Raw genomic sequence first — 13,851 nt, 5'->3', positions numbered from 1 at the left:
TGTTGAGGAATGTTCACATTGGGAAAGGAAGAGACTGTTAAAATGATATCCCTAAAGCCTTTGAACTACTTCTAAATTACATGCCAACAATCACAACAATTCCTCATAAGTGTCACATTACCAAATAGACTCCTCCTTTAATTGTATTAAAAATTTTATTTAATTAAAAGAATTGGAAACCACAGATCTTGCAAAAGGATTTGTTAGTCGTTTGAGTATCGATTTCAGTCTTATCAAAATAATTATGTCATCTTTTCACTCAGAGGCAGCTAATCAGACTGGTTTTCATATTTCTTTGTCAATACAATTTTTTGGATAAAATTCCTTTTTTTAAAAGGTGTTCAAATAAGTCTCACGTTTTATTAAGATCCTCTATAAACATATTTATTCACTACTGAAAATTGAAATAGCACATCAAAAATTTTTATTACATTTCAACATGCTAACAATGCTCTGGCCAAGCCAACCAATGTTTTCTTTACTTTCCTTCCACAAGTTAATTTGTTTCAAATTCTTGATACTGAGTTTCATCTTACAGAACTTCAGGCTTATGAAACAGACATTACCTGAGACTTACTCAGTTCAGTTCAGTTGCTCAGCTGTGTCCGACTCTTTGCAACCCCATGAACCGCAGCATGCCAGGCCTCCCTGTCCATCACCCACTCCTGGAGTTCACCCACCCATGTCCATTGAGTCGGTGATGCCATCCAATCATCTCATCCTCTGTCATCCCCTTCTCCTCCTGCCCTCAGTCTTTCCCAGCATCAGGGTCTTTTCAAAAGAGTCAGCTCTTTGCATCAGGTGGCCAAAGTATTGGAGTTTCAGCTTCACATCAGTCCTTCCAATGAGCACCCAGGACTGATCTCCTTTAGGATGGACTGGTTCGATCTCCTTGCAGTCCAAGGGACTCTCAAGAGTCTTCTCCAACACCACAGTTCAAAAGCATAATTTCTTCGGTGCTCAGCTTTCTTTATAGTCCAACTCTCACATCCATACATGACTACTGGAAAAACCATAGCCTTGACTAGACGGACCTTTGTTGGCAAAGTAATGTCTCTGCTTTTTAATATGCTGTCTAGGTTGGTCATAACTTTTCTTCCAAGGAGTAAGCGTCTTTTAATTTCATGGCTGCAGTCACCATCTGCAGTGATTTTGGAGCCCAAAAAAAAGTCAGCCACTGTTTCCACTGTTTCTCCATCTATTTGCCATGAAGTGATGGGATCAGATGCCGTGATCTTTGTTTTCTGAATATTGAGCTTTAAGCCAGCTTTTTCACTCTCCTCTTTCACTTCATCAAGAGGCTCTTTATTTCTTCTTCACTTTCTGCCATAAGGGTGGTGTCATCTGCATATCTGAGGTTATTGATATTTCTCCCAGCAATCTTGATTCCAGCTTGTGCTTCCTTCAGCCCAGAGTTTCTCATGATGTACTCTACATATAAGTTAAATAAGCTGGGTGACAATATACAGCCTTGATGTACTCCCTTTCCTATTTGGAACCAGTCCGTTGTTCCATGTCCAGTTCTAACTGTTGCTTCCTGACCTGCATACAGGTTTCTCAAGAGGCAGGTCAGGTGGTCTGGTATTCCCACATCTTGAAGAATTTTCCACAGTTTATTGTGATCTACACATTCAAAGGCTTTGGCATAGTCAATAAACAGAAGTAGATGTTTTTCTGGAACTCTTGCACTTTTTCGATGATCCAGCAGATGTTGGTAATTTGATCTCTGGTTCCTTTGCCTTTTCTAAAACCAGCTTGAACAACTAGAAGTTCACTGTTCACATATTGCTGAAGCCTGGCTTGGAGAATTTTGAGCATTACTTTACTAGCATGTGAGATGAGTGCAATTGTGTGGTAGTTTGAGCATCCTTTGGCATTGCCTTTCATAGGGATTGGAATGAAAACTGACCTTTTCTAGTCCTGTGGCCACTGCTCAGTTTTCCAAATTTGCTGGCATATTGAGTGCAGCACTTTCACAGCATCATCTTTCAGGATTTGGAATAGCTCAACTGGAATTTCATCATCTCCACTAGCTTTGTTCATAGTGATGCTTCCTAAGGCCCACTTGACTTCACATTCCAGGATGTCTGGCTCTAGGTGAGTGATCACACCATTGTGATTATCTGGGTTGTGAAGATCATTTTTGTACAGTTCTTCTGTGTATTCTTGCCATCTCTTCTTAATATCTTCTGCTTCAGTTAGGTCCATACCATTTCTGTCCTTTATTGTGCCCATCTTTGCATGAAAAGTTCCCTTGGTATCTCTAATTTTCTTGAAGAGATCTCTAGTCTTTCCCATTCTACTGTTTTCCTCTATTTCTTTGCATTAATCGCTGAGGCAAGCTTTCTTATCTCTCCTTGCTATTCTTTGGAAGTCTGCATTCAAATGGGTATATCTTTCCTTTCCTCCTTTGCTTTTCACTTCCCTTCTTTTCATAGCTATTTGTAAGGCCTCCTCAGACAGCCATTTTGCATTTTTGCATTTCTTTTTCTTAGGGATGGTCTTGATTCCTGTCTCCTGTACAATGTCACGAACCTCTGTCCATAGTTCATCAGGCAATCTGTCTATCAGATCTAGTCCCTTAAATCTATTTCTCACTTCCACTGTATAATCACAAGGGATTTGATTTAGGTCATACCTGAATGGTCTAGTGGTTTTCTCCACTTTCTTCAATTTAAGTCTGAATTTGGCAGTAAGGAGTTCATGATCTGAGCCACAGTCAGCCCCTGGTCTTGGTTTTGCTGACTGTATAGAGCTTCTCCATCTTTGGCTGCAAAGAATATAATCAGTCTGATTTCGGTGTTGACCATCTGGTGATGTCCATGTATAGAGTCTTCTCTTGTGTTGTTGGTAGAAGGTGTTTGCTATGACCAGTGCATTCTCTTGGCAGAACTCTTATTAGCCTTTGCCCTGCTTCATTCTGTACTCCAAGGCCAAATTTGCCTGTTACTCCAGGTGTTTCTTGACTTCCAACTTTTGCATTCCAGTCCCCTATAATGAAAAGGACATATTTTTGGGGTGTTAGTTCTAGAAGGTCTTGTAGGTCTTCATAGAACTGTTCAACTTCAGCTTCCTCAGCATTACTGGTTGGGGCATAAACTTGGATTACTGTGATATTGAATGGTTTGCCTTGGAAACGAACAGAGATCATTCTGTCATTTTTGAGATTGCATCCAAGTACTGCATTTCAGACTCTTCTGTTGACTATGATGGCTACTCCATTTCTTCTGAGGGATTCCTGCCCACAGTAGTAGATACGATGGTCATCTGAGTTAAATTCACCCATTCCAGTCCATCTTAGTTCGCTGATTCCGAGAATGTCAATGTTCACTGTTGTCACCTCCTGTTTGACCACTTCCAGTTTGCCTTGATTCATGGACCTAGCATTCCAGGTTCCTGTGCAATATTGCTCTTTACGGCATTGAACCTTGTTTCTATCACCAGTCCCATTCACAACTGGGTATTGTTTTTGCTTTGGCTCCATCCCTTCATTCTTTCTGGAGTTAATGAGACTTATTAGTATTTCTTTTTGTCAAATCAAAGTGGAACTAAAGTATATTCAAATCATTTCAAATACAAGCTACATAGATTCTTCATAACCAGATTAAGGTAGAAAAAAACTGCAAGAAAAAAAGACCAAGTTATAGGTTATCAAAATACTGGTACACAGTCTTTCCCAAGCTGCTTCATAATGATCCTAAAATTACCAACAAGAAAAAATAATACAGGAATAAAGTTTATGACTCATTCAACTCCATGGCATAACTACTGTATGTTGTATTGTGATAATTCTCATAATTTTCCTCAGAAGGATCTCTGTTAAACCTGCAGTAACTACAGGTGCATTGAAATCTTCGAACTCTTGATCTAGTCTCAATGTCCTCCTCCTGCTGTAGTTCTCTTTGGGAGTCACACCGAGGAACTCCTTTGCCATAGCAAAGTCTGAGAGATTCAGTCAACCTTTGGATCCTGTATCTCTCCTCACTCAACAGTGTCCTCATGCCTCTCCTCTTATTGGGTTTTTTTCTCACCAGGAAACTTCCCAATCAGCTGAGGTGGATCTTCTGGTAGATATGCCAGTTTGGTACTAGGATTGAGAGTCAAGTTACTGAGGTTCTTTGTTAACATTTCAGAGTTAAGAGGCAACTGGCATTGCTTAGGAAGCTTCATCCATCAACATTTTAAGATACTCCAGGGTCCAGGTTGGGTTATCCTCAGATGAATCCATTGGGAGTCTAGTCACAGTTTGAAGATCCTCCTAGGTCTTTGGGTTCCAGAGGAAGGCGATGCTTTGGGCTCAGACTGCTACCAAGTAACCTAAAAGAATTTGAAGATCCTCCTAGGTCTTTGGGTTCCAGAGGAAGGCGATGCTTTGGGCTCAGACTGCTACCAAGTAACCTAAAAGAACTATCAGTTCAGTTCAGTTGCTCAGTCGTCTCCGACTCTTTGCAACCCCATGGACCGCAGCATGCCTGGCATCCCTGTCCATCACCAACTCCCAGAGTTTACTCAAACTCATGTCCATTGAGTCGGTGATGCCATCCAACCATCTCATCCTCTGTCGTCCCCTTCTCCTCCTGCCCTCAATCTTTCCCAGCATCAGGGTCTTTTCAAAAGAGTCAGCTCTTCGCATCACGTAGCCAAAGTATTGGAGTTTCAGCTTCAACATCAGTCCTTCCAATGAACACCCAAGACTGATCTCCTTTAGGATGAACTGGTTGGATCTCCTTGCAGTCCAAGGGACTCTCAAGAGTCTTCTCCAACACCACAGTTCAAAAGCATCAATTCTTCGGTGCTCAGCTTTCTTTATAGTCCAACTCTCATATCCATACATGACTACTGGAAAAACCATAGCCTTGACTAGACAGACCTTTGTTGGCAAAGTAATGTCTCTGCTTTTTAATATGCTGTCTAGGTTGGTCATAACTTTTCTTCCAAGGAGTAAGCGTCTTAATTTCATGGCTGCAGTCACCATCTGCAGTGATTTTGGAGCCCAAAAAAATAAAGTCAGCCACTGTTTCCACTGTTTCTCCATCTATTTGCCATGAAGTGATGGGATCAGATGCCATGATCTTTGTTTTCTGAATGTTGAGCCTTAAGCCAGCTTTTTCACTCTCCTCTTTCACTTTCATCAAGAGGCTCTTTATTTCTTCTTCACTTTCTGCCATAAGGGTGGTGTCATCTGCATATCTGAAGTTATTGATATTTCTCCCGGCAATCTTGATTCCAGCTTGTGCTTCCTTCAGCCCAGAGTTTCTCATGATGTACTCTACATATAAGTTAAATAAGCTGGGTGACAGTATACAGCCTTGACGTACTCCTTTTCCTATTTGGAACCAGTCCGTTGTTCCATGTCCAGTTCTAACTGTTGCTTCCTGACCTGCATACAGATTTCTCAAGAGGCAGGTCAGGTGGTCTGGTATTCCCATCTCTTGAAGAATTTTCCACAGTTTATTGTGATCTACACATTCAAAGGCTTTGGCAGAGTCACTAAAGCAGAAATAGATGTTTTCTGGAACTCTTGTGCTTTCTCGATGATCCAGCGGATGTTGGCAATTTGATCTCTGGTTCCTCTTTCTAAAACCAGCTTGAACATCTGGAAGTTCACGGTTCACATATTCTTGAAGCCTGGCTTGGAGAATTTTGAGCATTACTTTGCTAGTGTGTGAGATGAGTGCAATTGTCTGATAGCTTGAGCATTCTTTGGCATTGCCTTTCTTAGGGATTGGAATGACAACTGACCTTTTCCAGAAGAACTATAGAGCTGAGAAAGAGGAATAAAAATCCAGGCTGACACGCTGTGGTGAGAGAAGAATTCACCGGTAAAATTCTTTTATCGTTACATGCTTTCAGTATCATTTTATTAAAATATTGAAGCGCAGATTCATATCCATATGGAAAATACCTACCATTTGTAGAATCAGCAAAGCCAGTCTTCATTTCAAATCAGACTTACTTTCTGTTAGGGAAAGATCTGACTTTATTCTTCAGTTTAAATAATTAACTAATACTCATTTTAAAGAATATTATAAAATCACTGGGAAATAAATTATTAATTGTAGCTTATAAAATAGGTTATTAAAAGTCAGTCATGATTAAAATTATATAGATCTAATATTACTATAAAAACTGTAAAACCAAGATGGTACTTTTTCTCATTGTATAATTTGTAATAATGCTATAAAATGTATAGCTAAATCTATTAGTTAATTTATTAAATTAAAAGTAGGATAGAAGGTGTGTTATTTAGTTCCTTGGCAAATACAGGTATCTACTTGTGTTGAACTCTCATGTTTGGCTTTTGGGAACAATTAAAGAATCATGTAACGGAAGAAAGAACTCCAATAATTTTGTTATACTTCATGATCAAACTTAAGTATTTAATAAAAAAAGCATTTTAGTAGGAAATCATTTGAGCAGCTAACAATTTCATTTTTTTGTTAGCTGGTGGTAGAAAATAGGAAACATTTTCTAAGATGAAACAAGAGTACTGATTATAATGGGAATATTTTGTTATGAAGGGAAAAAACAACTCCTTCCTTCTACTCCCCAGGTTTTTACACTCTGGGCCATGCGTCAAGATTCAGTGTAGGTGAGGGAAACACCTTTCTTTTGTAAAGTAAGACAAGGACTATGGTGAAAGAGGAGGTGGAATGGAGATAACACGAATATATATATATACTGGCTGGATCTCAAACAGATTAGTTTTAGGGAAGATCTCTTACAGAAGTTGAGAAACTGGAGTGTTTTTGCTTAAAACTCTCCTCAGATTGATTTCCTTGTCCAGGTATCCCTTGGAAAGTCTTCACATACTTTAGGAAGATTTCCTTGGAAAGTCTTCATGTGCTTCACTTTAAAGATTGCTTGATATAGACAGACCCATACTCCACTGGTCCTGACTATACATTATTCTAGGACATAATTGCAAGTGTCCTAGCGAGGAGGAGTAGGCTTGGTGTGTTTGGAATAGAAGAGGGTTAGGAAAGAAGTCAGAGAAGATGACCCCAAGTTGGTGAAGTCATTCACTATGATCCTGGATATGGTCCTCAGCTTTGCAGTTCTAAAAATGTGATTTTGTCAGTTCACACAAAGGTGTGAATCAAACTTACAGGAAGTTAATATATGAAGTAGAATGCCATTGAATTAATTTATACTCATAATTACCAAGTAGACTGGATTCTCTCGCCTGGTGGCAGATCCATGTGGAAAGGTCAGTTGTAATCAGTCTTACATGAAGAATGCAGATCTTGAGCATGGCTATTATTATCAAGCTATGATAGCCTAATAATGATGAGCTCAGTAACTGCAATAGAATGCACCGATGTGCTTTATAGATGTGTTTTTTTTTAGATGCGTAGTTTTTGATCAGGTTGATTTTTCCTTATTCCTCTTAAATGGCTATATCACAGAACTGTTAAATCCAATAAACTTTCATGTCATGGAATTATATAATTGCAACAATCATCTCTGAGCCTAGAAATTGAGACTGTTCATTTTTAAGAGATTAGAGATTACTTTCGGAGAAGGTGATGGCACCCCACTCCAGTACTCTTGCCTGGAAAATCCCATGGACGGAGGAGCCTGGTAGGCTGTAGTCCATGGGGTCACTCAGTCGGACAGGACTGAGCGACTTCACTTTCACTTTTCACCTTCATGCATTGGAGAAGGAAATGGCAACCCACTCCAGTGTTCTTGCCTGGAGAATCCCAGGAACAGGGGAGCCTGGTGGGCTGCCGTCTATGGGGTCACAGAGTCGGACACGACTGAATCGATTTAGCAGCAACAGAGATTACTTTCCCATGACCTATGTACTAATCATTGACCCTGAATGATCTGTACTTCAGAATATTGTTTGTAACCAAGAGTGTACTGCATAAAAAGAAAACCCTGGTGACTCTGTGTTGGTGCTTTGCTAGAAATGGGACATCTAAACTAGGAAGGTGAACCATGGTTAGATTTTTGTTGTTGTTTTTAATGTGGATCATTTTTAAAGTCTTTATTGAATTTGTTACAGTATTGCTTTGTTTTACATTTTGGGTTTTTGGCCCTTAGCTCCCTAACCAGGGATGGAACCTGCACCACCTGCATTGAGAGGTGAAGCCGTAAGCACTAGATAGCTAGGGAAGTCTTATGGTTAGATTTTGGGCCCTGTACTATGATGAGCAATGATACTCCAAATTTCTTGCACTCAGGATAATTCTCGATATTGCTTTTTAAAATAGACAAGCCTTTTCAGATTCTAAAATCATTATGAATAAGAAGGATAAATGAAAAATTGGGGTAAGTCCTGTCTGAAAGCCAGAAGACACATTTTTTTCTTCAAAGCTTTTTTCAGTTCTAGGGTAAACTGTTGAGACAGGAAAAGATGTCAGGCTGAGGCGTTTCATTTAGTATTTTAATAATAATTATAAAAAGGACAATACAAAATCCAAACATTTCTTTTTACAAGTTCAGATACATTTTTTTTCCCCAAGTGCAAAATACTCTATGAACTGCATCATTTATTGTTGTGTAGGAGATGCTTACTATATCGGCAGCAGTGGAAGGTAGATATAAATACAAATATTTTGAGATTTCTTCTGCATTATGCATTAAAAAAAAAGCCTCCCACATGGTAATGATTATTTTCTGAAACTTAAGTTCAGCTCACACAGAAGAATGTTTTCGGTTTGTCTAAACAGTTATAATTTGTGTTGTCTAGCTAAGCTGATAACAGAACTGGGGGTTATAGTCCCTGTTATCACACATTTTTGTAGAGGGTTCCTAGTCCAAATAATGGCCCAAGGACAGAGTATGCTACCTCTGAGACAAGTAAAATTTAAGGATATCCTTGTGTTGTTTGCTTCCACTTTTCTTTTACAATGCTTAAGAAAGAAGCCAAGCAGGTTAACATTATTTTCTGCTTATGGTCAGTTATACTTTGTCTCTTTTTCTCTAGTTTGAGCCTGTTATATTGAGGTTAAGCAGCAAATACAGAAGTTTCAGCACTCTTATGTTTTCTGACATTTTGAGATACGGCCCCGTAACCTCCAGTCACCTCAAACATGCGTATGGAGAGAACTTCTTAGATATGAAAACTTTCATTAGGGCTAAAGACCAGGGCTATACTACTGAACTTTCAACAATGAATTTGAACCTCCAGCACCTCACACTAATCCAGTCCTGAGGGAGTCAGAGCAGTCACAGCTTGATGTCAGCCTCTGGGAATTTGCAGGCCTGGGAGGGCAGTTCAAGTCCAGGCTCTGGTCAGTTTTCTCCTGACTTTGTTCCTCTAGGTTTTGGGAATGGGCCTGGCCCAAGAATACAAAAAGATGGAGGAAGAGAAGTAAAGAGATTGCCATGTTGCTGAAGTCATAAGTGCCTTTCAGATATGCATCACTTGGTGCTTGGAGCCCTTGCAGGAATGGCTTCCCATTCTGAGACTCAAATCAGGACAGGTTTTGTACTAAGATAAATGAGGCCTCAGTTATGTAGGGTCAATACTGTGACCCTACAAATACCTCTTGGCTTGTTCATGAAGGGTTCCCATTTACACCATCTTCCTACTTCCCTACACTGATTAAAAAAAACCTCTTTTTCTGACCTGTAAAGGCCTAGAGAGTCTTTGAATGTGGACCCCTCAGTCTACTAACTCTTAGTTTAATGCCCCTGGGCCTACAGAAGCAACTTTGCCTGGATTCTTAACTCCCAACTTGGACAACCTAAATTAAAAATCAAATTTGGTGGACATTAGTAGGTCTTCATCTGGTCTCCAGGATCTGTCTTGACATTATTTAAGAATCTTGGTGGTCTGTACTTTCCATACTGTGGAAATCATTTGTAAGCCCCAGAAACCATGGAATAAATGGTTAGAGGAAGTGTGTTTCTGTGTATGGGGTGACAGGAAAGGAAAGAAGAGCAAGAAGCCAGGCCCTGAAGGCATGCATTGGGAAGCACTCTGGCTTTGAGAGAGATGCAAAATGGTAGGGAGAGAGGAATCAGAAAGTTATCCTAGCTTCTAGTGGAGAATGAGGATGGTCAGAGTTGGTTAAAGCAATTTTCATGGCATTTCCTGCAAAGTGTGTATCCTTCTACTAAATGACCATTTACCTGCTTGGAAGCAACCACTTTGTATCTCTATAGCAGAGCCTTCTTTGGCCCAGAGAGACAAAGGCAGCCAGATCCTCCACCCCCAGGCCATGGTGTTGGCTAATGGATGTCAGTGGATCTAGCTATGACATTGGTTACCTACTGCCTAAGGTTGGTGAATGGTACTGACTTGGGGCGGGAGTCGGGGTGGGGCAAAGGGGAGCGCTTGCCGGTTCCTTTATTCACTGTTGAGCCTCTTTGAGGAACAATAGCTTGAGATAGTCATTAGAAGTGAGCCATAGGAGTCAACTGTTAGCTTTTGATTGAATAGGGGTACAGCTTTGGGGGAACTAGAAGGAGCAAATGGAAAATAATTTTACAGGCAGCACTGACTGAAGGTGGAGTGTGTGAAGGATCTGGACTTGGACATGGACGTGATTCTTCTTCCTTTTGAAAAGCAGTAGTTGAGGAAGCTAGGCTTGAAGTCAGCTCCAAGAGGAATTGGCAAACAGGGGTAGGCAGAATGGCCAAGGTCAGGCAAACAACTCCATGCCTGGATAACTGTCCTATTCTTGGCTCCCACAGCCTCGTCTCTGGCCTCAGGGCCCTGAGTCAGCCTGTCCCCAGGGGGTTTGTCCTGGTCCTCTTCCTCGTGCACATCAGGGGAAAACTGGATGAGAGCAGGGAAAAGATGGAGGCTTTCCCTACTCGGGGTGGAGGATTGCTAACCAGTTCCATCGGCCTCTACAGTCTTGAGGTCCATGCTGAATCCATGGAGGCATAGGGATGGTGGGGTTGGTTTAGCAAACACAGGTCCCTCTCCTTACTGCTCCACCAAGTCCCCATAGTTACTGTCCTACACATCAGGTCTCTGCTGGTGGAGCAGAGACAGATCAGATGCTCCAGCACTCAAGGCTCATGAGATTCAAAACCTTTTTTCTTCCACTCCAAACATACACTCTTCTCTCTTGGGCAGCTATAAATAGGGTTGTTCTAATTGAAGAGAAAGAAACAAAAACAAAAAACAAGACCAGAAAACAAAAACCCCTCCCTCTAGTCAACATAGAAAGACTCAAAATGATTGCACTTATTAGATGTGGACAAGGTGGGCAGAAGGCTCGCCAAGTGCACACATTCCTCTTGCTGCCTATGGCCTGGGGCCAGAGGTAGGTGGCTCTGGGCTGGCTACAGAGCGGGGTCCTCTTTGGTGGAGCCCACAAGCCATCCAGGACTGCAAGGGAAAGACAACTCTGGGGGCAAGGCCCAGACTGGCTTTTGGTCAGCAGTCATGTTTCTTTAAGGGCAACACTCAGCATGGGGAGTGGGGCTCCCCCAGGGAGCACTCAGGTGGGAGTAAGGGAATGGCTGGGCCAGGGAAGACAAGTAAGAAAAGGGATTAGTGTTTGAGGCTGGCTTCCAATTGGTCTGTAGTCTAGTCCTTTAAAGGACACATTTTCTTTTTGTTTTCTTTTTTGGGCGATGCTTGAAAACTTGGTTTCTGTCCTGCAGAGAGAGTCTTTGTCTGGGGAGCAACAGCCGCATATTCAACATGGTAATTCCTGCTGCTCTTCTTCATTCAGTTGGTGTCCACTAGCCAGTAGTGTGGGCCTTTTGTAAGCCCTCAGGGATTGGACCCCAGGCAGACATGGGCCAAGAAGGAGAGGAGCTGCACATAGACAGGGAGGTTGGCTATGTGGGCGGTCCAGGGCTCAAACCAGGCGTCCCAGAGGATGAGTGCTGACATTAAGCCTCTAAGTCAAAGGCTTCTTCGGCAGAACCCTGGGCTGTTAGAATATCCCTGGGGGGGCACAGTCAGGGGACATTTTGGCTCCTGATTCGCTAGGCACAACCTCTAACAGCAGAAGCCCCTCCTCCCCTTCCCCCAGTAGACCCACTTCCTCTGTGGGCCTCGAGCACCCTTCCAAGATGACAGGGCCGAGGATATGGGCTGGTGAACTGGGCAGTGTGGCTAGGGAGGGGAGCGGGATACCATCCCTCCACCCCTCGGGAGAACAGAGCCAGCACTGGATGGCTTTTCCAGGAGCATGTAGGAAGTGAGAAAGGACAGAGAAACAGCGAGGCCAAAGGAGACAAGGAAAGGAAGCTAGAGGAACAGAAAGGGAGAGCGCTTAGTCTATATGGAGATTTTTTTTCCTCTCCAAAAAGAGAGATCAGAAGGAGTCCCTCATCTGAGGGAGGGGGCTGCTGGCTCTGAAGGCTAAAGAGTCTGGGGGCTTCAAAACCTGGGTCTTGGGCCTAGGGGCACTATTTGTAGGGCCTTAGGAAGCTGGAAACTTTGGAGCGGAGCAGCTTGATGAAGGATTTTGGCAGCATCTCCTTGTGCTTTTCTGTGTACTTGAAGTAGTTCTGGGGGTGGGCCAACACCTCGAAGAAGGCCTTAATGAGCTTCTTGTCCTGCAGAGGATGGCAAGTGGCAATATCAGCATCAATGTCAGTGGTGGGAAAGAGGACCACTGGCCTCCACCCAGCAGCAGTCCCTCTTGATGCCTAATAGGCACATCCAAAAGTGAACTATGGATCCCCTCCCACCATCTGTTGCTCCTTAGAATTCTACAACTCAAGTCAGTGGCAGCTCCATCTTTCCATTGCTTAGTCTCAGTCTTTGGAGCCATCCTTGACTCCTCTCTCTCACTCACAACCACAGCAAAACCTGTTGATTCTACCTTTAAAATATATATCCGGGGTCCGACCACTTCTCACTGTCTCCACAGCTACCACCCTGTCCAAGACCATCATTTCATTTGGCAATGGCCTCCTACCTGGTTGCCATACTGCCACCTACTTTTGTCCTTCTATAGACTGTTCTCCCTCCCTATCCCCAGGAGCAGCAGAATGACTTTTGTTTTTTAATTAGATCATGTCCTTTTTCTATTCTAAAAACTTCTCTGGGTTCTTTATGACTCAGCAAAGCTGAATCCCTGGCATGCCCCATCGATGGGATGTGATCTGTGCCCCGTTGTCTTTCCCGTATCCCCCCTTGATTCTTCCTTGCTTTGCTGAGCCACACTGGCCTCAAGGTTCTTGAACATGCTGTATGACTCCCATGCTCCTGAGTTTGGAATGATCCTCTCTTGATCTTCTAATAGGTAGCCTTTTACCTCATTCAGGTCTCTTCTCAGAGGCCTTTCCTGACCACCTGTCTGAAACAGCAGTATGATGTGTGGAGAGCCTACTGGGTGCCAAGCACTGTGCATTAGGACTCAGCTCTTCCGGCTTTTGGGCTAGTGTTCTTCACATTGCATCAGGAGATTTTTTAAAACAGGAGGTGGAGCTTCCAGCCTCTCATCTCCACTTTAATCAAAATGGTACCTCAACTTTATGCATTGGAGTTCACAGCACATTTGAAATAAGGATTCAGATGCTCTGAAGTTTTTTGAGAAGCATTGCTGCGATATTCTTTGCAGTCAACCAGTTCTAGGAGATTTTTGTCATTGTGTCTCATTTTAATAATAAAAAATTATTTTATTTATCATAAAATAACATTTTTTGCATTGATAGTTTATGAAGGATAATACTGTGACTAGGACTATAGTTTCTTCAGTAAGACATTCTCAAACTGGGATCCATGGACCTGAGTATCCAGACCACCCTTCAATGTTGGAAACATTTCTTTTCCTTTAAAAGAGGTCTCTACTGAATTAACCCTGAGAAACGCTGTACAGGAGCACTGTTTTTCTCTGGGAACTGAGGAGGGAGCTCCCTGCCAGGGAAATCCCAAAAGCATCTTTCTAAACCTTATTTTCCATATATTTCTTGGTGGAA

At 42.2% G+C, this 13,851-nt stretch overlaps 2 protein-coding genes and 1 pseudogene across 4 annotated transcripts in view; 1 reads left to right on the top strand and 2 right to left on the bottom strand.

Moving 5' to 3' along the window:
* The window catches only part of TCP11 (t-complex 11), a 172,838-nt gene that overhangs the window by 2,495 nt on the left and 156,492 nt on the right, over positions 1-13,851 (top strand). The window contains exon 2 of the mRNA XM_059880349.1: positions 5,723-5,822. The gene's annotated coding sequence lies outside the window, so the exon portion shown is untranslated. The remainder of the gene's footprint in view (positions 1-5,722; positions 5,823-13,851) is intronic.
* On the bottom strand, positions 3,723-4,228 carry LOC101907009 (developmental pluripotency-associated protein 3-like; annotated as a pseudogene).
* Positions 8,382-13,851, bottom strand: part of SCUBE3 (signal peptide, CUB domain and EGF like domain containing 3) — a 36,276-nt gene continuing 30,806 nt past the window's right edge. For all 3 annotated transcript variants that reach the window (XM_005223305.5, XM_015459761.3, XM_002697186.6), the window contains one exon: positions 8,382-12,483. In XM_005223305.5, coding sequence (XP_005223362.1) covers positions 12,334-12,483 — 150 coding nt within the window. In that variant the 3' untranslated portion in view covers positions 8,382-12,333. The remainder of the gene's footprint in view (positions 12,484-13,851) is intronic.

Source organism: Bos taurus, chromosome 23, assembly GCF_002263795.3.
Source record: "Bos taurus isolate L1 Dominette 01449 registration number 42190680 breed Hereford chromosome 23, ARS-UCD2.0, whole genome shotgun sequence".
Lineage (NCBI taxonomy): Eukaryota > Metazoa > Chordata > Mammalia > Artiodactyla > Bovidae > Bos > Bos taurus.
Note: the sequence above shows the minus strand (reverse complement) of the source record. Positions and strands in the feature narration are given on the sequence as shown.